Raw genomic sequence first — 25,410 nt, forward strand, 5'->3', positions numbered from 1 at the left:
AGTATCCCTTTCATTTTATATCTGTGTACAGGAGGGTCTGTTCCTGACCACACACATTTTTGTCAAAGGCCTCAGTGCATACATATGACTAAACACGCATAGGATTCTTTCTGCATGTTTGGAGACCCTGGAAAAGCAGAACGTATGAAGGTCAGATTTCTGGGTATGCACACACAGGTAGCATGGCTAGGGATGGGCGAATCTGTCAGTTTTAGTTTCTTTCAGTTTCTCATTTATCCAGCCATAAGCAGTTCGCATTTCCACACTGGTTTGGAATTTATTTTTTAAAAGTCTTCATGAAAATTCATCAGCATCTGAGTGTGAATTTCTCCTAATAGACACATTTTTGCAAAGCAATCTTCTCTAATGTAATGCATTTTATATGATATTCTCCCTAATGTATGCGTTGTATGGAGGTATCCCCTCCATATTATTATTATTATTATTATTATTATTATTATTATTATTATTATTATTATTATGCTTACTATCTGAAAGATCTCAAAGCAATTTACAACAGAATACACAAGGCACAATAAAAACCATGTCAAAATCAAAATACATCAAGCAAAATACATGAACATCCATATACGTAAATACAATATAAAAGTCAAAGAGTTTTACGAGACAGTATAAAACAATTAACAACTAACATAACACATACTCATACAACCACTACCATCATTCACTACCTCAAACATATCAACCAACCACTCATACATCAACCACCTACACTCAGCAATGTTACTACTACCCACATGCAAAGAATTACTACCAAGCATACACATATAAGATACTCTCCCCATCTCTGAAGTGCTAAAGGACTCGTGCCCCACACCCACAGAATACTCCTCTCCCATCTCTCACACGAGAGGGGCCCCGTTCTATACCAGAGCAGGCTCTCATCCCGGGTGTGTGTGTAAAGCTACTTTCATCCACTCACTCCCAAATCCATAATCATAACATACATGATACTACACAACTTCAACCTCTGGTAAATAACCACTCAGCTTTGGTAACAAACATCACTCTCAAGGCGGCCACAAAGGTCACTATTTAAGTGGACAGGGAAGGTTTTATAAAATGGCTTAGGCAGGTGGGATTATTCAAAAATTTCCTTGCTATTAATGAAACCAGACTCTCAAGAAGTGGGCGTCAACTTTGTGACTCTTAGGGTACTTGTAGATTGTTGCTATTTTCAGGTGGGATTCAGTCACGTAACAGCAAATTCAGGTTGCACAATGAAAGTTGATCTGGAGCTCTGGCCCAACAAACTCGCTTCCCCCAAAAGATCTGACATTTGTGGATAAGAAAAGTGATGGGCAAATGCAATGGAAAGTGTGGGATAATGTGTGCTTTAATACAATGTCATCTAGCTGCCCCAGAAACAAGTCAGAGTGAATACTCATTAAATAGCTAATGCCATCTAATCTCCCTGCAGACAAATCAGGATGAATGCTCAATAAACAGGTCATCTGGAAGTGCCCCTCAACTACTGTTGAAAAGCATGGAATTTTACATGGATTTGGCTTCTCTGTCTCTGTAGCTCAAAAGGAGCAGTTCTTTCTTGTGAGAGGATCTTTCCTTTTTTGGTGCCAGAGAGCTCCTCTCATATATATATTTAAAAATCACCCTAACTGTGGCAAATGCACATGATCGTATGTCACAGCTTTGAGCTAGTAACACCTGATCCTCCTGACATTAGCTTGGTGTTATCTGAAGCCCTTGTTCTCCTCTCCAACATGAATCAGTGCCGACACCTTTAGAAAATGTATCAAGAGAAGCTGTATCACAGCGTAGACAGGCCCTGGCTGTGTTATCAAATGATTTTAAATGCTGTGTGATACTGAAAACCATTACAGGTTTATGAATTTGACAACTCCCGCTGCACCAAGAGACCCTAAGGGACAGCATACTTCCATTTTTGTAATAGTATTGCAGCTTTGTAGCATTATTATAGCACCTACAAATGGTGCTGAAATCTCTGGTGCCTCTTTCACACAGTTAAGGGAAGCAGTCAGAACGTTTGAGAATGCTGGCATTTAGACTAGAAAGAGCCACAGTAATACCCAGGCGACAGAAAGTTCTGTTTTATTCAGATGCAGCACTTGGATTCCTGCACTGCGCAGTGGGTTGGACTCAGTGGCATTATAGGCCCCTTCCAACTCTACTTTTATATGATTCTTTGATAATGTGCGCCAGGAATGGGGAACCTGTGGCCCTCCAGATGCTGTTGGAATCCAGTACCCATCAGCCGTAGTCAGCATGGCCAATAATCAAGGATGATGGGAGCTGTAGTCCAACACCTGGCACAGTTCCATGTTCCTGGTGCATGTGAACTCCTGATATCCCTTTTTATACATCAACATCTAAGGAAAATGACTGAAGAAAACTTCAAGCAAGGTTGTACATAAATTGCAAAGAACCTTGAAGGAACATAACAGCTGTGATCTGCAGATCAGAAACATTGGACTTAATCAACTTGGCATTTTAGGGTGGTATTCAATGCTAGTCCTACTCAGAATAGACCTACTGAAGTTAATAGACATGCCTACTCAGAGGCAGCATGCTTCTGAAAACCAGTTGCCGGAAGCCTCGGGAGGGGAGAGTGTTCTTGCACTCGGGTCCTGCTTGCGGGCTTCCCCCAGGCACCTGGTTGGCCACTGTGAGAACAGGATGCTGGACTAGATGGGCCACTGGCCTGATCCAGCAGGCTCTTCTTATGTTCTTATGGCTAACTTAGGTGCATTAATTTCAATGGGTCTACTCTAAGTAGGACTTAGTTGAATACAACTCTCAGTATTAAAAATGGGGGGCTATTTAAAGAAGTCCCACTGATTTCAAGTGTAGATGTCCTTAGCATCTGGAAGGCTGAAATACTGAGTACACTTATCGAGGTAGTAAGTTTCATTGAACTCATTTTAACTTCCAAGTAGTTTAGGATGAGGTTATAAGGATGCTTGGTATGGTAATTCAGTTTAAATTCTAAAAAATGTGGAAAATTTTGACAACTTTCCATCTCAGTTAGTTTGAGGTTAAGATTGCTGTTTTCAGAAATAAATTCAGAAACCAATATTTAAAAGAAGAGATAAGAGCCTGGCTGATACATTATGCCAAAGGACCACTTATTCCATCATCCTGTTCTCACAGTGTCCAACCAGATACCTGTGGATTGCCCATAAATGGACTATGAGCACAACAGTCCTCTCCTCAGGATTCCCAACAACTTGTATTCAGAGGCATACTGCAGACTTCAGATGATGTACTGTGATGTGTAGCACATCCTGCGCATATTTACTTGGAAGTAAGTCACACTGAATTCAGTGAGATTTTCTTAATCCCTAGAAAGTCTTTTTAGGATTGTAGTTCTAATCTCATGACTGCCAATGGATCAATTCCAGTGTGAATTGGTTGGATATGAGGGGCCTGAACTAGTGATGTTAATTAAAGCTTGCTGTGGTGCATGCAGAGGGGTGTGCCTCAATAGCTGAAGTGGCATCCTGCCCCTCTTGCAGCTGGGCACCCCGTTGTTTCAGTTGGTTGAATCGTCTTATACTCCATTGTCATTATGAAGTGGGATGCAGAACTGGACTGTACGGATTATATAGGAAGCTGTTTTATACTGAGTCAAACCATTGATCCATCTAGCTCAGTATTATCTACACTGACTGGCAGCAGCTCTTCAGGATTTCAGGCAGGCTTCTCTCCCAGGTCTGCCTGGAGATGCCAGGGATTGAACCTGGGACTTTCTACATGCAAATAGATGCTCTACCACTGAGCTACAACCCTTCTCCATAGAATGTAATACTTCGCACTAAATTATATTTGCAGCTTTTAGATGTTTTCTTGAAGTTCATGTTGGCATCTTTTTTCACATGTCCCACATGTGACCCTCAATTCACAGGTTCCCAATCCTTCTTTTGTTTATTCAAGCAAACTCTAGGCGAGACAGTGATCAGGAGGGAGGTTTGTTTTTTTTGCATAGCATTTTTTCAGTGAGGACCGAAAACTCTAATTTATTTCACTATGATGCTGTTGCAAACCAAAGAGCAGATGCCTGTTCCAAGGGATACCCTTTGAGATTTTGGAAAATCCATTGCTTACTGCTCCACCCCTTCCTGCAAACCCTCACTGCAATAAAAATGCAATGCCACCTTCCATTTCTGCTGGGTTTCACAGTGACCAGTTTAAAAGCCCAATGGTGCTTTTCTGCAATGGATTTGCACTGTGTTTGCACTTTGTGGATGCTAATCTCTAACTTTTCCCTCTTGAGGTTTTAAGGCTTCTTCTGTTTGGCCAGCACCAATCCAGCCCAAATATAAACCAGTCCTTTGGATCTATCTGCTGCTGCCTGTTCCATTAGTAGTGCTTCCAGTGTGTGCAACAAGGCAGTGCTGGTATATGCCTTTTACAGCAAAGACAAACAGTAATGTCTTGGACAGAACAAAGCATTAGAGACAGAAAAGATTCCCTCTGTATCTTTGGATTTGTCACCCATTGTAGGGCAGGTCTTGCATTTTCCACTAGATCCCTCTGGTCCACAAAGGTGCTTTAATTTACAAAGCAGGAGTATATATTGAGGATCTCTTAAAAGTTAAGGCATAACTAATCTATGTTCAGACAGCCAGCGTGGTGTAGTGGTTAAGGTGCTGGATTATGGCCTGGGAGACCAGGGTTCGAATCCCCACACAGTCATGCAGCTCATTGGGTGACCTTGGGCTAGTCGCTGCCTCTCAGCCTCAGAGGGAGACAATGGTAACCCCCCTCTGAATACCGCTTACCACGAAAACCCTATTCATAGGGTCGCCATAAATCAGGATTGACTTGAAGGCAGTCCCAATCTACGTTCAGTGATTCTGAGCATGTGTTTGCTTAAGAACATGTCTTACCAAATTAGGCTAAAGTCCACCTGGTTTAGTTTTCTTTGACCATACAGCATCTGCTGGCTGCTTAGATTCTTGCAACAAACAGCCAGCCAGTGATCCACCAAGCTGAACCACAGCACTGCTTTACATGCAGAAGGTCCCAGGTTTAATCCCTGTCATAACCAGGTAGGCCTGGGACAGAATCCTGCCTGAAATCCTGGAGAGCTGTTGCCTGTTAGTGTAGACAATGCTGAGCTAAATGGACCAATGGGTCTGACTCACTATAAGGCAGCTTCCTAGATTCCTACCTTCTGTTGACACCAGCAACTACCATAGCTCAGGCAAGGATGTTGGCCGGCAAGGTACTGCCCCCACTTTGCTCCTTTCTCTTCCACCTATATAATTGTATGATTTTATGAACTTGTGCCAATTCCTTTATTACCTACTTCAGAGTATCATCACAAACATCTGTCCCTCCAGCAGTTGACAGTCAGTCCCACATTAGACTTCTCTGTGCAATTCTTAGAAGTTGACAGAAGGTGGCAATGTGAGGATAGGCCAAAAAAAAGGGGTCTGAAAGAAATGTTAACAGTACCGGGCCACCAAGAAGAGGACACAGCTCACAGCGAGGTAGGCGAGTAACATGAAGAGCCAGACACCAGGAGAAAAAGGATCCAGGAAAGAGAAATAGCCAGGCTTGCGCCCCTAAGATAGAGACAAGACAAGAAAAAAAGGCATAACATATATGCATATTTAAAAGCAAACCTCGGTTCTACAAAGTAACAGATCAAATCAAAGCTGTAGACCCAGAAATGGGGTGAGGATGAGGATGATGCAGGCAAATGACATTGTAGGGCCAGCAAACGTCTTAGAGAAAGATGAAGGGGAAAAAAGCAGGGCAGCATCTTACTTGCCAACCTGCACTTCTCTCTAATTTCAGAGTAACGTTTATGGCAAAACTGTGAGCACAGGCCCAGCCGGGGATGAAGATGCAGGCAGGCACAGCAACCCTGAGTTATGGAAGCCGGTGTAATTTATGCTGGTTTAACTTGAAGGGAGTCCATTTCCATTCAAGTTAAGCTGGAGAAAAGTATGCCAGATCCAAACCTGGTTCAGGAGCGAGGCTACTGTAAGCTGAGCAGGCTCAAGCCTGGCAGAGGGAAAATAAGCCTTTAACATAGAGTTTGACTTACACCATCCTTTTTGGCAGGCCATGTGACTGAGCTGAATGGAGTTGGGATACAGGGCAAGTCCCCCCCTCGTCCCACTCCCACCCTTCCCCCAGAACACCTGTTTTTGTGGGACTTATGGCTGCTTAAGTTATGTCGCTCTTGGCTGAGCTGGGATGAGCAAGTTATACCGGCACAGTCTGGCTGAGCCAAGCACTTGGTTGGCTCAGCTAGAGATCCACCAGATCCTAATTCATTAATCCCAGCAGATCTAGGGTTAGGATTGCACCTTGCCTATTTCAGCTACAGCCTGTTTTGCATCTCATCATAGATGCAACCCCCTTCCAGCCTCTTAACTCACTCTCTGGAGCCTGCCTCCCTATTTACTTTTCTTCTCTCTCTTCCAGGGATTCTTCGTTACTGCAGCTGAGCTTCAACTTCTGCTGGCAAATGTGACAGTTCTTGAAAGAGTAGGGAAAGAGGCAACCCAATCTTTATTCCCATGACTAATTATTGTGCAAATACTTTGAATGTAGACATTTTAGGACACAAAAACTCAAGTGAGCCAAGACAAAAGGTAGAACATTTTGATCATGCTTCATGAGCCCCCCCCTTCCGCCCCTTCAGTCTTCATATTGTTGGTTGGCCTTTTGTGGGGGGAAAAGCAAATCAGCTATACCTATCCTGGAACACACACTCTCAGGCCTTTGGAAATCAGTGTGAATAATTTCTGTTCTGGATTGTGACTACATAATCTGTGTAGACATTGTTTGGTGGTGAGAGAGTGTGTTTTGGGACAGAGGGACAGGGTAACATTCAGCACAAGGACACTGTGACTTGCATTGCAGAGGCAGACACTCACTCATGTAAAGTTGGATTTCACCCAGTGTGTCTAAACTATATAATTACACTATCTACCTAAGCAGGATGAGGTGACAGAATGAAATGCACCTCTTTAGCTTGCTGGCAGTGTGGCTGCCATGTTTCCACATATCTCTCCACTATAAAAATAAATCAGAGGAAAAGGTTTCATCTAGTTCATTCTTCTCCCTGCTGTTTTCTTCTCACAAGAAGCTGTTTGCACAAGGGAGCGCTTTTCTTTTTTTAAAAAGTAACACCTCAAGAGGATGGGCCAATCTGTACATTTCAGTTTCTTGCAGTTTCTGATTTTTCCAGTCTTAAATTCAGTGGCCCACACGCCCACATAAGTTTGCATTTTTAAAAAAAAAAAAAGTCCTCATGAACATTTTATATTGTTTTAAATTTTTAAATTGTGTTTTAAATTGTTTTTTAAAAGATGTATTTTAAATTGTATTTGTTTTTAGTTACTGTAAACTGCCCAGAGAGCTTCGGCTATGGGGCGGTATACAAGCATAATAAATAAATAAATTAAATAAATAAATTTCGTTAGCATTTTAGTCCAATTTTCTCTTAACATAGGCATTTTTGTATGCATTTTTCCTAATGCTTTATTGGATGTTATTTTCATGAACATGTGCATTTTTATACATACTTTCCCAGAGTATATACTTTTTTTTATTTTGCACACATTACTTGGCTGGAGAACTGCATTGCAAACTTCAGAGTAGTGAAAATTTCAAAGGATGGCTGCATTTCGGTTCCAGTGTTGTTTCCAAAAGTGCGAATTAGGTAGCTTTGCCTTTAAAAGCAAAGTGAATTGAATTTCTCCCTCAGCCGGTACTCTAAATTGGTACAGTCTACTCTAGCATCTTGGGATACTTATCAGCTCATTCCCACTTTGAACTATTGCACATATAGACCACAGGCCATAGTGAGCAGTAAAAGGGTTTGTTGAACTGAAGAAAGTGTTCATATGAACATGAGCAAAAGCCTTGGAGAATACATTCTTGGGAGAAGTGATAGTGTGTGTCACAGAGTCTGAGGATGCTTGCATTTTGCAGTATGGACAACAATGCCATCTCTCCTTCCATCACCTCCCTGTTGGCAATGCAGCAACAGGCCAAGCACTCCTGTCCAAAGTTCAAATTCAACTAAACTCCACAATGGTCCATTTGCATGAATGATAAACCATGTACAGCCGTTTGCAAGTCAGATACCCCCTTAAAGCCCCTGCATCAGGAATCCAAATTTGATTAAATTACAACAAGTGAAATAGAGAAAAATGACAGACCCATTTAAACTTGCCATCTATAGTTACTTGTGATAAAACAGATGTGTGTGGAGTGAATGGTGAACGGGCGAGGAGGCTTGGTTCGGAGAGTGGCAGGAAAAGAGATGATGGGGAACCAGAGCTGTACAGAAAATAACATAAAAATGGGCAGGAACTTTTTCTGTAGTTATTTGTTAGGAAACGTGTGAAGGCAGCTGCAGATTTACACAATGTTAGCTGCAGTTTTACATGCTGAAATATGAAGGGAAAGAGGCAAGGGGGACAAGCAGATGGAGTTTTGGCACTGCTTTCATCTACTGTGCAAACCAGATCTTTAAAGGAAGACGACTGTGAGGAGTTATCATCCCTTCTATTGTTAATTAAATATTTACTGCTTTAATTAGCTAATTGCCACATTGCTCTTCTGCTCCATATTAATGCTAAGCAACCAGAACCTTCTCCAAAACCAACAGAGGGATTATGAGATAGGAGAGCTCGCGTTTGGGGAGCTATTGGGGGAGGAAAAAAGGGAAGGCATACGCTAGCTCCAGATTTCGTTTCTAAGGTTCTGCATGCGAGATTGGGGGACATCATCTCTTGCCCCTTTCAGTTAAGTGGCAGGAAACATTCGGAAACTTTCCCCAGCACCAGGAAACCTGAACACACACGGGCTGAATGTTAAAAAATCCTATCCAGCCTATAAGGTGAAAGCTAGTGTTAGCAAGACTCCTCTGTAGACACGTTTCACATCCACACATTCTAGGAGTCTTGTGAATTAGGATCTTTAGACATTGGCAAGAGTGCATCTTGGCAGATTTACCCAGTAACCCACAAGCACACAGGTCTTAAACATGGGGATATTTATTGAGCATATACACATGGAACTCAAAATATACACTATTCCCCACTTCAGTGGGGAATAGTTCAGTACCAATATATATCTATTAGCATCAGTGGGGATGGCTCAGTAACAATATGTGTGAGGGAATTAGCTAAATAAACCTAATCATAACTAAACTCACAGACACACTCAAAAAACACACACATACGTGAAGGCGCAAGCACACAAGGCATAAGAGGAAATGGGGGGGAGTTGAGTTCAGCACAACTGAGGAAGGCACTAGCCTGCCCTTTCTCTTGGCTCACTTTGCAGACTAGACCTCAGTGTAGTGGTTAGAGTGCTGGACTACGACCTGGGAGGCTAGGGTTCAAATCCCCACACAGCCATGACGCTTACTGTGTGACCTTGGGCCAGTTACTGCCTCTCAGCCTCAGAGGGAGGCAATGGTAAAACCACCTCTGAATTCTATTCATAGGGTCGCCATAAGTCGGGATCGATTTGAAGGCAGTCGATAAGCTGAGCTAATGCACAGCTGGGCAGGGAAGTCCAGAGCCTGGCTACTGAAACACAGTCGCATACACACAGTCAAAGACAGATGGAGGGAACAGATGTGGAGGCTACAATTTGTAGGGAAAGGACCTCCAGAAGACAGGATAGAGAGCACGATATTCCTTTCCCAGCCCTGATAGGCAATCTAGAAATAGAACTGGAGCATGGTGAGACTCCCGGGCCATGCAGGGAAACAGCAAATGCAGCAGACAGGTCCTGAAATGGCTTCTTGGACCTCTGCTTTGGCTAGTAAAGGCCCAGAGCAAAGCAGGAAAAGTAGTGGAACCCTGAAAATAGCTTTTGAAGCAGCTTCAGCAAGCAGGACCTCTGTTTCAGAAGGCAGGAGTCCAGAGATAGTGAAGGAAAAGCAGGGGAAAGTCAGACCCGTGGGCTCTGGCTGGCTAAGTGATTCAGCAGGCAATTAGAGTGATATTCAGCAGGGTGGGTGACCAAGGCCCAGAGCCCAGAACAGCGATTCAGCAGGTGATCTCATAGTGGAACCAGAACCCAGGCCAGAAAATGGCTCTAGGAGTCCAGTTTATATCCCTTTCTGGACAAAAGCCTCAAAGGAGAATGCAGAATTGATTGGATCAGGCAGGTGTCCTTCCTTAATTTCCATACCTATTATGAGTCATATGGTCAGGGTAATGGGCTTTTCTTTTGTGAAGACAGGTGGTGGCATTCACCTTGTAGCTAGCTTGGTAAGATTTGAACAATGGGCTCCTCTCCTGAGGGCCAAACTTTTACAGTTGTTTTTGGGACTGCATTGATTGGATTGCCAAAGGTCATGTCCTGTGCATATGACTGGCAACATGCAACATCGGTTGAAATGACAGACTTAACACTTTCAACTACTTTTTTCACCAGGTTTCAAGCAGCCTCTTTGCAAAATGAACCAAACTGAAGCCATGTTAAAAATCCTACAGGCCATGTTGGGGCAGAGTGCTCTCAGTTTTATAGGCTCATAGCTAGCCTGCCAACACTAGGGCTTTAGACACACTTGCGGTTATACTGGCTTCATTGCTTCTTCACCTCTGGTTTTTTTTAAAAAAAATCTGGGTACACATGATGTTTGTCCTGCGTTGCCACTTTTTACTCCAAAATTTGGGATTTTTGAGATTGGATGCATTTTCCCTTCAAGCCAGCTTCACACCAACTTCAAAACTGTTTGGGCTATCAACCTGTTGCAACTCTGATGTTTGCTGTGGGTGGTCCTAAAAGCCCTGACATCAGCAGTGGGGCTGGCTGTATTCCATCAGACAATAAAGATGTGTATAGCCGAGTGCAGAATCATTTCAAACTGCATCCAGACAAAACAGTCTCCCTGCTTTTTAAGCACCAGCATGCACATAGTTTATCTCTCTCTGCGGCACAGGTATGAACACTTTCATGGGTTGCAAGGAAAACGGTTCTTTAATTCCCAATACCAGGTAGCATTCTTAACAAAATGTTAGACTTGCACTGGGGAAGGACAGGGTGCAAATCCCTGATCAGCCATAACACTCATTAGATGGCCCTGGGCAACTTGCCATCTCTCAGCCTAAGCACTTCACAGGGTAGTTGTGAATCTGGGATAACTTTTAAGTTCGCTTCTCTTGAGCTCTTTGCGTGAAGTGCAAGACAGAAATGAAATAAATCACAAGGTGTGGGAAAACACTGGAGGTTTTCTGATGAGCTCACTCCTTGATCCTGGATTCACCACATAGCAGAGGAATCAAAATGCTAAGTAGGTTTTAATTACTTGTTTGTTCTTTGCAATAAGAAGGTCTCCACTGAGAAGGAGATGCAGAAGCTCTGTCTGTATTGTTGGGAAAGGCTACATCTTTATCAGCCACGGATATTGCAAGGGCAGAAGCTGCGAATCTGCTATAATTGTTTTAGTGCTTTGTTTATGTTGCTGTTTAACTGAGGGGAAATCAAGAGTGTATCCTTATTGCCCACGGAACATATGGAGAACACACAGATACAGAGCAGGTATAATAGTGCTCCATTCAGAACTTCTTCAACACAAATATTCTGGACTCAGTGACTCTCAGGAAACACTAATGACCAAGTCAGCTTTGTACATGTGCAACCAGCAGAACATGGTCCTTCTGGAGGCTTATTCAGGCAAAAAGTAGAGTTCAGGGTAGGGGGGAAAGAATAACAATTCAAGAGAGATCACATTTTTAATTCTGCCTGTTGAAAAGGAACTAGAACCCAGAAGGATAGAGATGGAGGCCGTAGCTCAGTGTCCTGCATGCAGACGTTCCCAGGCTCATCCTCAGCATGTCCAGCTGAAAAACATCCTGGGTAGCGGGACAGAGAAACCCCCTTCTCCAAAGACATTGGATAGGCACCATCAGTCAAGGCAGATAGTCTAGTACTCTGACTCAGTACAAAGCAGCTTCATAAATCCATGTGGATAAACTTGTTCAACTAAGGGCCAAGCTATGTGATCAGCACATGCATGCAGTATATCAGCTCCTGTTCTGTGCCATGTCAGAACCCTTTTCCCTGATGTGCTTGTTTTCTACGTGCAGGGAGTTTTTCCAAAAAAAGGGAGTAGTAGTCAAGTATTCATTTCCCCACCTCCAGTCTGAAGAGACAGAGCCCAGACACAGGTACTGTGGTGGATCATGTAAATCAGCTACAATAGCCAAATCCCACAGATCCATTTAACTGTGGTTTCCATTCCTGTAGGTAAACAGTACCCTAGGCTTGGTACACAACTCTGCAGACACTTTGCTGCCATTCATCTGCTCTCTGTTTTTAGGCACGTTATGGGATAGGGGAGCAGGATAGCTCACCGTCTTTTCCTGACAGAGACTATTTCCAGTCAGTAGCTCTGCATCAGGCAGACATGAAACATGTGTAGTTTTTCCAGCTAAGGAGATGCCATAAAGGAAGTGAGGCAAAGTGGTATAGAAATCAGATCACCTGCCAACCTATTGGCAATTGTTTGGGACCATGCATTTGCTCCACGTGCAGGTCCAGGAGTCTGTGTAAGGAACAGGGCTGCTTTTGATCTCAATAAAACCTCCAACAACAGGGGGTCCTCCATTGTTTTCCTGCCCTCAAAAAGAAGATCCCTAGGTCTGCCCATTAGCTACCAAGCCAAGTTCAAGGTTCTGGGTTTGGCTTACAAAACCCTAATGCAGCTTGGGACCAGGATACCTGAAAGATCGTCTTACCCTTTCCATACGCAGTCGATCACTGCGCTCTGCATGTGAGGGCCTCCTGCAGATACCATCTCATCAGGAGGTCCATTCTACACAAGATAGGAAGAAGCGGACCTTTGGTGCTGTGGCACTGACCCTTTGGAATTCCCTCCCCTTAAATATTAGACATCTCTGTTCTCTAATTTTTTTAAAGATGTTTTAATGTTTTAAAGTATTTTGTTTTTAAGATGTTTTAAAGTGCTTTTAGTGTTTTTATTTGCTGCCCTGGGCTCCTTCTAGGAGGAAGGACAGGATATAAATTTATAAATAATAGATGGCTAAGGTTTCATTGGCTTATAAGTCTGGATCCAACCGGCAGGGCAGCACAACAGCAATAAACAAGAAAAACCTTAGAGATTGTAGGAGGGAATCAGAACCTGCCCTGAAGCACCTGCTTCTGCCTTTTTTAATTTGCCTTTTTTGTTCAAAGTAATCTTGGGTGTGTTTTTTATTGATTCCCACCTCCCCGAGCCAGGAAATTTCTGGCATCTTTTCTCACCTAGGTGCAGCTAGGGGCAAAAGCAGGATTAGTATCAAAACATTTCATGTCGGACAAAGAATATTTTGTAGACATCTGAAATTGCAGAGGGATTTAGGGAGAGGAAGGGCAGCTAGCCAGGCTGGGCTAAGGTAGAGCCATCGTCCAAGGGGTACACACACACACACTACCAACTTATCTGTGATCGCATTGCTCCACACTGGTGTCCCTTGCCTGTCTTCCTGTCCGCCCCATAGACAAGCTTCTTGGACACACACTTCCTCACACTTCAGTTCCTCAGTCTGTGACTTTTGCCTCCTCTTCACTGCTGATGTGTGGGTAGAGGGATGGATAACTTTACCCAGCATAAGTTCGTCAATTACCCAGGTGGGGTAGAGACTCTGTAGATCAGCTGCAGAGCACACACACACTCCAGTTTGTTTATTCATTGGTTAATTTTAAAGATTTTTGCTCTGCCTTTCCAGGCAGCTGACATATATAATTATTAGCATGACAGTGCCTACTTTTTAGAACTCCCTGCCTGCAGACCTCAGGCAGGCATCTTCACTGCAGTCTTTTCGGCACCTGCTTAAAACATTTTTGCTCAAGCAAGCCTATCCAGAAATGTAGATATCAACCTGTATTTTCATCAGTTTTTAGTTAAAAGGTAAAGGTGTCCCCGCACTTATAGTGCGAGTCGTTTCCGACTCTTAGGGTGACATCTTGCGACGTTTGCTAGGCAGACCGTATATATGGGGTGGGATTGCCAGTTCCTTCCCCGGCCTTTCTTTACCCCCAGCATATGCTGGGTACTCATTTTACCGACCACGGATGGATGGAAGGCTGAGTGGACCTCGACCCCTTTTACCGGAGATTCGACTTCCTCCTTCCGTTGGAATCGAACTCCGGCCATCAGCAGAGCTTCAGCTGTGTTACCGCCGCTTACCCCTCTGCGCCACAGAGCGTCTGTTAGTTTTTAGTTACTGCTGATTTTAATTATATTTTTAATTTTTTAATTCCTGTTTTTAACTCTGTCTTAAATTTTTTTTAGAGGTTTTACATACAATCAAGCAGCATATAAATTTTGTTACATAAAATAAATGATTTTGCTGGACTGCAACTCCCATCATCCCTGGCAACTGGCCATGCTGGCTGGGGCTGATGGGATCTGTGAGTACAATGACATCAGGAGGACCACAGGTTCCCCACACTTGTCCTAGTGGGTAGAATGGCAGAGAAGCACCAGGAAAACTCAGGTTCAAATCCTCATTTAGCCATGAAGCTCATTAGGTGATGTTGGGCCAGTCATACACTCTTAGCCTAAGCTACCTCACTGGATTGTTGTGAAGATAAATGTGGGGGGGCTAGCTCCTTTGGGGATGGGCAGAATCAATATATAATACAGTAAACAATTAGATACTTTTTATAAATGTGAGTGTTTCACAATCACAGCTTTCTAATCTGGGTGTGGGTTTTGTTTCCTGTTTTTGTATTAGTATATATACCAAACCTGTTGATGGCTATCTTTTTTGTTGTTCTCATAGCCTTAACTCTTTAATAACACATGACCATTATTTGACAATTTTTGACCAGTGAGTGGACTAAATCTTGTTCACCCAGTGAAACATCCAACTCTAACTGACTCTGGCATGTTCGCATTTAACTGATACAATATTTTTCATGAATCTTTGTTCCCTTCCTTAGCCAGAGCGTCGGCATACAGGTATCTTTCACAGCAGAAACATTTCTAAGAGATGTTTCTTACCATATGAACTCGGTAGAGAATGCTAATCCCCAGAGTCATGAATGGCTTGGAGAAATCAATCACCTTCTCTCGTTCGGCTGTAATCGTCAGGCCAGCCACTGCCAAATCAGCTTTCTACAAAGAAAGGAACACAGTGAGGAGCAATTATCTCTTTCCAAAGTGGGACCTGAGGTGGACAAGGCAATGAAGGAACATGACACGGCTGGTCGCTAAAGGGTTTCTCACTCGGAGGTCAGGTTTAGCAACAGGCAAGGGGGGCAATTCCAAATGCCATAGGTAAATGGTTCCCAAACTTTTTTTCCTCATGGATCACTTGAAATTCAATGAGGACATCAGGAAAAACATCCTAACTGTTAGAGCCATAGGACAATGGAACCAGTTACCTAGAGAGGTAGTGGGCTCTCCGACACTGGAGGCATTCAAGAGGCAGCTGGACAGCCATCTGTCGGGAATGCTTTGATTTGGATTCCTGCATTGAGCAGGGGGTTGGACTGGATGGCCTTGTAGGCCCCTTCCAACTCTACTATTCTATGATTCTATGAGGGTTGTGGTAGAACACTTAAACTTTTTTTTCTTCCTGTTGTAGCAATTGCAGAGTGCTGTGTTAGATGCTGTATGTTTTTATTATATGTCTGTTGCTGCTTTTATTTATTATATATTGAATTTCAAATTGTAATACATAAAATACAATATATAAGTAATAAAAGAAGCAATAGAAATACAATTAAAAAACATATAGCATCTACCATGAACCTATAGAATTCAAATTGTAACACATTCAAATACAATATATACTACAGTTTTATTCCACAGATTTCAAATTGTAATACAATAAAATATGTAAGACATAAAATAAGCAATAAAAATACAATTAAAATCAATGTAAACATTTAATTAAATGGATGTGCCACTTCCCATCTTCAACCACTAATCCACAGACATGCCAGGGTCCACCTCAATGAAGCTCCTGGACCACTGGTGGTCTGTGGACCACACTTTGGGAACCTCTGTCATAGGCGTGTAGAGCCTCACAACACCCTGCAAGATGGGTTAGGCAGAGAAATAGTGACTCGCTCAAGGCCATCCATTGTCATGGTCATGGGTCCTTAGATCTGAAGACGGAGACAATTTGGTCCTCAAGCTCTCCAGGAAGCAATTTCCACAGCCATGGCCCCAGTAGAAGCTTTGATGTAGGAGAAGGTCAACCAGACAGTTCCATCCCTGATTCCCCCTCTTCAGACTCAGGTGACTCTTTCCCTAAACTACCAACATCCAAAGAGCGACCTCCTCCTCCTCCTCCAACCTACTAAGCACAAGGGCTGCAAGTGGTATTCCAACCCTGGAACACACACACAAACTGTGTGCAATAGAGTGGAGGCCCTTTAACTTCCAAGCAGGCTCCCTACAGAGAGATGGCTCTTCAATCACAACTCTCTCTGCAGGACTATGTCAGTCATTAGTCAGCTCCCAGCTTTCTTGTCCTGGTCTACACATGCAGCAGAACAAGGTAGTGATGAGATGGCAGAGCACTGAGAGGGAATAACGGACTGTGTCATTTCACGTGGGTAGGCAAAATCACAGTCTGTGATACTCCTCTGTGTTAAAGCAAAAACGAAATAAAAACCCTGTGTGATCTGCACAGGAGGGAAAGGGTTGGGATACAATTTTCTATGCTGATGTATTGTTGTTTTGGTTGATAACATTACACTTTCAGTAAGGTTAGAACAATAAAAGGCAACCCTATTTACAGTCTGAAATGGTATAGCCCATCTCAGGATTCCAACTCGTTCTGCTACATGGGTAGACCAGATTTATGAGTCTGGTACCTGGCCAATCTTGAATACCATCCTACAGGAAGCTCTCCATGATCCTGACTCTTCCCTGCATGACCTGCACCTTGCCACACCTGATCAAAATATTCCCAGGGGCTCCAACCATAGTAGCCAAGCAGGGAGTTTATCCTGGGTTCCCCACATTATGTATACCAGGTGTGAGAAACCTTTGGTCCTCCAGATGTTGCTGAACTACACTTCCCATCAGCTCCAGCAAACATGACCAATGGCCAGGGATGATGGCAGTTGGATGTTCAGCAACATCTAGATGGCAAAAGTCTCCACACACCTGATCTATACTGTGTTCTCTTTGTGGTAATGAAGTCTGTGACATTGATTGGCTGATGTAGCTGCTGTGATGCAACAGCAAGATCCTACCTTACCTTTCAATAATATAAAAATATAAACAAGGTTTGTGTGGAGAGTGAGGTGACTCCATTGCAACTGAAAGTCTGTGATCCAGCAAAACAGTTATGTCCCCCTCCTTTGATTTGGGCATAGGTTGTAGAGCGCCCTCTGCATCCTAGGATGGAAGTCCTCCCATTCAGTGAGTTGAAGGTAAACACACTCTCTTGCTGGAACCTTGGTGTAAAGAAACCACCTATTGCTGGAGATCCAAATCTCGTTCCTCAAGGGAGTTTTCTATTCTACAGATATTGCATCTTCCCAGGACTCAAACCACAGAATATAATTGCTGGGAGAAACATGATCCTTTCTCATGGGCAATGCACATTTTGTACATGGAAGCCACTGCTGCTGCTGCCACTGTCACCGTCTTCAGCTAAAAAGACACTGCAGAAGCAAAATGAATACATGAAATGCATTTGTCCTCAGCTCACCCACGAACGGAGGAGGAGATGTTGCACTTGATGAGAAATAAGAGCTGGCAACAGTGCAATGCAAATTAATATTTTAAAAACTCCAGTTTAATCATCATGTAACTCAGATAAGGATTTTAATTTTAAATATGATTTTTATTACTATCACTTTCTTGTAATGACTTGCAATTGCTTTCTCTTTTTTTCTTTTTCCTTTTAAAAAAGGGGGAAACTGAATAGCACTATTCTGCCTCCCTCACGCATCAGTACGACTTGCAATGCATGAGATAGTCGTACTACAATGGCCTGTGAACAGACCCACTTGCACTTTATGTGCCTGCACTACATGGGCTCCTTGCCGCAGAAAGACTTGCGAGATAAAAAATGGGAAATTTATCACCCAGGATTCATAACCCAAGCTGTAAACATGATGTGACAGGTATGTTGTATGTGCATCTTGCAGGGCTGAAGGCCTGATCCTGCCACTCTTGCCAGATGTATATATATTTTATAAATCTACTGAATCAATCTGTTTCTGACAGAGGCCTGCAAAACCTTCAAAACCTTTGCCTGCTTACAAAAGGTCACTGTGTGAGACAGTGATCAAAAAGCAGGTGGAGTAAAAACAAAAGTGTCAGCTTGTGGGAACATCTCCTTTATTGCCCTTCTAGGAAAATAAAATAAAAATTAGATGAAGAATAAGAAGCTGGCCATACATGAGTCAAGTCTAGTCAATCCAAGGTTATTTGAGCTATTTCTATTATTTTTATTTGATCAATTGATTTATATACTGCTTACACGCCTTAATGGTTTCAAAGCGGTTTACAAGCATAGCATCAATTATAAAATCTATAAGCATAACATCAGTTATAAAATCCGTACATAATTAAAATACAATAAAACAAATCCATCAAAACATTAAAAACATCCGTATTTAAAATATACAATAAAACAAGCCTAGTAAAAAGCATACTAATTAAACCACTAAAAAGCAATTAAAACAGTTGGATCAGGGAATACTTGCCTAAACAGGCATGCCTGCAAGAGCTGGTGGAATGCTAATACAAATGGGGGATTTCTAAATGTGCAGCTAATCTGGGGGTCAACTATAGTAGTCTCTTATACATCTTGGGCTTTAACTCTCCAAATGGTTTGGGGCCTTGATATCTGAAAGACTGCTCCTCCCATACAGTGAAAATGGAAATGGACTGCCTTCGATCCCGACTTATGGTGACCCTATGAATAGGGTTTTCATGGTAAGCGGTATTCAGAGGGGGTTTACCATTGCCTCCCTCTGCCCATACAACAGTGTAGTGGTAAATTCAGTAGTGCAAGGTCCTTTCATGATAGTCACAGCCATGCTCCTCGCTCTTTTTTTTGCTGCTGGGTTGAGAATGAGATGCTTGTTAATGCCTTCTCCCACAATAACAGACATCCCTAGGAGCCTTCTAAGTGGCTGACTCACCTCCTTTCACTCTGATTGGCTCCAATCAGCAGGAAAGGACAAGGAAGCAAGTTAGAGGACTCTTCTCAGTGACTAATACACTCCCCTTTCATGCCGATTGGCTCAAAGGATGCTGGAGACATTGGGACCCTGCTCCCAAACAAGTAAGAGGTCTAAGACCCCATGAGACCCTAGAAGCAGAGCTTGGAAAAGTTACTTTTTTGAACTACAACTTCCATCAGCCGAATCCAGTGGCCATGCTGGCTGAGGCTGATGGGAGTTGTAGTTCAAAAAAGTAACTTTTCCAAGCTCTGCCTAGAAGACTACACAACTGCTCCCATATGAGCTTATCAGGAAGGCCCTCTTTACAATCCCATCATTGTCTTACATAAGAGCCTAAGAAAGATCCATCAGGGCCAGCATCCTGCTCTCACAGTGGCCAGGCACATGCCTGTAGGAAGCTTGTAAGCAAGGACATGAGCACCACAGCATTTTCCCCAGTTTTAGGTGCAGTGACTATGTGGAATAGGACCTTCTCATTAGGGGTGCCCAGCTTGTGGAATTCTTTATTTTGCTCTGCACCCATCACTTTATCTTCACATAGCAGATTAAAACATGTGCACATTTCATCAGGGTACACTTTGAAAGAATATGATCAGTCTGGTTTATCTTATTCACCTCCATTGTCACAATGCAGTTGCTGTTTTTGGCGTGGCTTTGAGGTTACTATTTTGATATTACTGGGCTGCTTTGGGAGGAAGAGCAGGACATCAATTGAATAAACATTTTGTAAAATGTCTTAATTTGATGTTATGGGCTGAATCCAATGTTCTCTAATGAAGACAGGTGAATTTTAATCCAATGCAAGAAAAAAATCCAATGCAGCAGTTGCGCTAACAGAAACTTGTTGCGCAATTGATTGCTACAATGTAGCAATGGGTTCGTTTCTGCAATAATTCAATTTGCCATTGGATTAATTATTGTTTCTGATATTCTCTATCTTTGCAGAGAGAATTTTGAATTAGCAACTCTCCACATCTGGTTTCTGATTAATTCTTCTTCTTCTTTTCCAATTCTTTTTTTTTTAATTGCTTTGAAATCACTGATAGTGTGAAGGATACTTTTATTGATCTACTTTCTATGTGAGCTCTTCAAATATGTATTCCCTTTCACTGATGTCAATGAAGTGTTGATTGTAACTGACAGACAGAAAGCAACAGGGGGGATGAGGTAATGATTGTAAGCAGCAGCGGGGAAGACACTGACTTGATTATCAGCCTTAATCAGCTCTGCAGTGCACTTAAAAAGGAATGTAAACAGGCAATTATTACAGAATTCAGAATAAAGATAAGTACCAGTGGAGACTTGTGAATAAATAGTGATTATAATATCGATAATTCTTTGTAAAGCAAATATATATAGACAGATATTACATATCTCAGAAGAGATCAGAAAAATGAAAAGATATCGGAAGAAAAAGAAATCAGATCCTTAACAACCATCAGGAGGCTACACTTAAAAATGAAACACAAAAAAGGTGAGGATTCCATTGGTACTGCAAACTATCTGTCAAACTCCTCCCTAGCCCTGACTGGGGATCAGGATCAACACTGGCTCAAAGCCATATATTTGATTCTGTATTCACAAGTGGAAAACAGTTAAGCTGGAGAAATAGTATATCCCCCTCCTAACAAAAAAGTCTGAAAGGTTTCCCCACACCCCCCCAAGGTTAAAATGTCTTGGTTTCACATTCAATCTTATTTAGAACCCCATGTATATTGAAGAGGATTATAAGAATTCAGCTCTGCCTGTGATAGTGCAGATTAAAAAAACAACCTATTATTTTTAAGCATCAGTTTTGACAACAAAGAAACAAGAACATCCACATACTGAGGCTTCACACAAAGAAATAACGAACAGCTTTCCATCCTTCACCAAGCCCCAGAGCACATAAGCCTAAGAACCAGATTTTTCTCTCCTGAGGAGAAATGATTGTTCGACAGGGTCAAAATGTCTGCATAAGTATTACAATGTGCCTAGCTCAGTAAAGTCCCTAAAAATGATAGGATTTACTACCATTTGCAGTAGCTGACCATCTGACTCACTGTTTCGTTTAGAAAGTATGGAATGCATCAAGAAAGCACCACAGAGGTGGCATCTAGCACATGAACAGTGACAAGGACTGTTTGCTCCAAATTATGGAACTTGCTGTTAACAAAACTAAAGCCCTGACATAAGCACCTTTTAAACTCTGCACAATTTCAGTGGATGGGATTTAAAGCCCAAAAGAGTTCTATTGTGTGGAATGCAGGAATAGAATGTCTGAGCTCTAGAATGTCTGCTCCTCAATTAAAGATAAATGCCCTGTTTGGCTTCTTGGCAGCTAGGAGTAGAGGAGCGGATGACTCTTACGCTTACCTCGAAGTTGTTGAGTTTGCGTGACATTTGGGGCAAATGAATTATTTTCAGCAAAACTCCAGATTCTGAGCTTTAATTTGACATCTCACACGTATCAGCAGAACAGAATGTTGTCAAATGTCTGCATAGCATCAAATTTCACTATTGCATAAAGCTGTCAGAACTTTTTTTTTAAAAAGACCTTCAATAGCACCATAAAGCCTTCTGGGGAAAAGATAGCTAATGTAGGCTTTTCAGGCATAGTATAGCTACCTGGAGCATCTGGGGATTGACATTACAGGTAATAGTTCTATGGAAAAGGAAACTGCTTTTGTGGCAAGGTGCCCATGAAATGGAAATGGACTGCCTTCAAGTCAATCCCGACTTATGGCGACCCTATGAATAGGGTGTTCATGGTAAGAGGTTTTCAGAGGGGTTTACCATTGCCTCCCTCTGAGGCTAGTCCTCCCCAGCTGGCTAGGGCCTGCTCAGCTTGCCACAGCTGCATATGCCAGCCCCTTCCTTGTCTGCAACTGCCAGCTGGGGGGCAACTGGGCTCCTTGGGACTGTGCAGGTTGCCCACGGCTGCACAGGTGGCAGGGCACGTAACCCCTGAGCCACTCCCTGTGGGGGTGATCCTTAGCTGGCCCTTGACACCCAGGAGACACAAGCGGGGATTTGAACTCACAGACTCTGGAGTCCCAGCTAGGCTCTCCTCCCCACTGTGCTATACCAGCTACTATGCAAGGTACCCATAGGGACATCGAAACAAGGTCTCCAGGAGTCAGACACTGTTGCTGGACCTCCTGGCACCACTTGTGTTCTCTTTCTATTGCAAGCCTGGTGGACTGAGCTCTGGGCTTCAAGGGTGCCATCTAGTGCCAGTCTAGCCTGCACATCAAATCAGCTGACCTCTGAAGGTAAATCCCTATTTGCCAGGACACATAAAGCCCTGGCCACAGAGCTTACTCCTCAGGCTGGTGTGAGGTTACAGCCTAAGACATCACTTCCTTGTGATGGTTTCAATCTTGAGATTTCGGCTTGGTTTGCCCAGCTTTTCAACTGAATGATTCTCGAGGCATCTTACAATGGTTTCAAATAATGCACACACACACAATGGTGGCTGGTGCCCCTTGGGAATGGAAAGCAGGAAGACAGCCCAACAGTAGGTGGAGCCAGAGCCAATGGCAGGAGGAACCAACTAATTCTAGTTTTGTCCCCATCCTCCTCCGCCTTCCCGAGTTCTACAAGGGGCAACACTGAGACAAAGGAGGAAACTGATAGGAAGCGCTACAGCCTTGACTGGCTATAAACAGGACAGCAGGCAAGTGGGGGCTGTCTGAGGGCAGACTGAAGTTGGCAGGGCAGTTGCCCCATTCATCCTAAAAGACCAGCCTCCACAGCGCATGCGCGCACGCACACACACACACACACACACACACAGAGCATTTACAGCAGCTATGACTATGTACCTGCCTTTGGGTCATCTTGCTGTTCTGGAACTTGATCCCTGCTTATTCTGGACCCCGCTCCTGCTTTTGATAGCCAGCTGCCCTGGATGCAATTCTTGCTGAGGCCTCCTGACGCAAGGCTTCAGTTGACTCTGAATAATTACAAGGGATGGTGGCCATAGCTGAAAGAGAATGTGTGTGCCTTTCTTGTCCTAACTGATGTGCTGCTACTTGCACATGTACTTTGCTAGCTTTACAGCTTCTTGCTATGAAAGCAAAGTGGGAAAGTTCAAGTCAGACAAAGCATATTATAGAAGCATTAGTACCTCCAGTTGCTTCCCAGGCAGAAGATTGCTTAAATTAGAACAAAATACTCCCTGCTTCAGAGGGTCCCCTGACAAACTAATGCCTGAAATTGAAAGGATGACCCGACTCGGCTGTCATTAAATGTTGATGCTGCCTCCGATTCAGGATGCACGCTCAGAAGATGTCTACATTGCAGCAGGGCTGTTATTAACTGCATTCCACGGACTTGGCAATTAAAGACACTGAAAGTTAAAATAAGGGGACTGAATCCATCCCGACGGATGACCCTATGGTGCTATGGTGGCTGATGAAGCTAGCCCTGACTCTACTACGGATGACTGGTGTTCAGTGATGGTTTAAAATGGCAGTCTGCAGCTTGGTGAGGGATGACCTGCTAAGCAAGACTCCTAACAACACTTAGCACCATCCCGGGGCTGGTGCTCTATGCCTGCCTGTCCATATGCTCAGGTATCTCCCGCCAAGTTAGACAAAGAAAACTAGCCCCAAACACCTGGTGGGGTTGGAAAGGTGATTCCTCCTGAGCCCAGAGCCAGTAAAGACGGAGGGTTCTCTCATGTTTTTTTTCCAAAACTTGGGCATATTATGTCATAGCCATGCTTGAAGATAATGGCGAAACGAATATGAGGATTACATTTTGCTAATCCATCTCTTAGAGAAGACTTATGTATGGCACTATAATTTGTGGCCTGGCTCTTAGAAACACAGTTTTAATTTTGGCACATACCTTATGCTACAGGGCACCAGTGTCTGCAAAATAGAAGCCTCAGCTTGAACCTTCACTACAGGAAGACAAAAGAAAGGACTTCTTCACACAGGCATAATTCACTGACACAAGATATGGTAATAACTCCTAACTTGGAATGAGAATGGACTGCTTTCAAGTCGATCCCAACTTATGGCGACCCTACGAATAGGGTTTTCGTGGTAAGGTATTCAGAGATGGCTTACCATTGCTTTCCTCTGAGGCTGAGAGGCAGTGACTGGCCCAAGGTCACCCAGTGAGCTTCATGGCTCTGTGGGGGTTCGAACCCTGGTCTCCCAGGTCCTAGTCCAACACTGAAACCACTACACCACACTGGCTCTAACTCCTAACTTAGATGTCTTTAAAAGCAAATCCACAGAGGATAGTAGTAGTAGAGTTTATTTACAGTCAGTCATAGACCCATATTTAAGAACAGTACACAATATATATAAACAGAAGGGAAAATACAGTACGAACAGCAAAAATTAAGTGCATGTATGATAAATGCGTTTCTGCTGAGCCGCATAAACAAACTTGGCAACTTGGAAGGTGATTTCTTTATCAGAACCAGATAGTAGATAAACAATGGAAGCTTCAGGCGACTTATGGGAAGCTTTTAGCAATATATCATTAAGATACTTACAGCGAATCTGAGAATACAAGGGGCAAGATAAAAAGCTGTGCTGAAGGGTTTCAATACCAGCACCACAAGGGCAGACACACTGCTCATAGGGAACCCCCCTGAACCTCCCTTCCAGAACCGCAGAGTATAAAGAGTTAAACCTAGCTTTAGAAAATGCTAGGCGAAATTTGGGGATTGTAAGCAAATCTAAATAGGAACTAAATTTTCCAAGGAGAAAGTTTAATTTCAAATACAATGGGGAACATGTTTTAGAAGCTAGGGAGATTGTAGTTTGATAATCAATATCCTTAATTCGCGAGCGTATTATGGCTAAAGCATCACTTGGAGAATGAGATAGTAAATATTCCTTCGAAAGACCCATTTGTAATAGTTTCATTTCCAATTTATGGTTCCATTTAGATGACCAATTATCATTCCAAAATAAAAATAGAAGCCCAGACGAAATATTAGTTGATATTTTGACCCAATAATTTACAGTCGTCAGCCAAGCTTGGCTTTCCATTGAACTAAACCCACATTCTAATCTAAGCGCCGCCGAGGGCGCACATCTGGGGACACCTATCAAGCATCGTAAGAAAGAGGAAAGAACTGCTTCAACTGTGTGGTCCATAGAGTGGATCCAAATTGGAGCTCCATATAGAATTTAGGGAATGATTTTATTTTTAAATATCTGGATGACTGCAGGAATGAATTGTCCCCCTTTATAGTAAACATAACGAATCAGACTGTTTAGGGAATTCTTAATTCTCCTTAACATC

The 25,410-nt window shown here is 43.0% G+C and overlaps 1 protein-coding gene across 4 annotated transcripts in view; it reads right to left on the reverse strand.

Moving 5' to 3' along the window:
• Positions 1-25,410, reverse strand: part of GRIK4 (glutamate ionotropic receptor kainate type subunit 4) — a 452,002-nt gene that overhangs the window by 30,326 nt on the left and 396,266 nt on the right. For all 4 annotated transcript variants that reach the window (XM_061592684.1, XM_061592685.1, XM_061592686.1 and 1 more), the window contains 2 exons: positions 14,999-15,112; positions 5,461-5,570 (listed from right to left, as the gene is read on the reverse strand). In XM_061592684.1, the coding sequence (XP_061448668.1) occupies positions 5,461-5,570; positions 14,999-15,112 (224 nt within the window). The remainder of the gene's footprint in view (positions 1-5,460; positions 5,571-14,998; positions 15,113-25,410) is intronic.

The sequence above is a fragment of the Rhineura floridana genome, chromosome 12, assembly GCF_030035675.1.
Source record: "Rhineura floridana isolate rRhiFlo1 chromosome 12, rRhiFlo1.hap2, whole genome shotgun sequence".
In the NCBI taxonomy this organism is placed as follows: domain Eukaryota; kingdom Metazoa; phylum Chordata; class Lepidosauria; order Squamata; family Rhineuridae; genus Rhineura; species Rhineura floridana.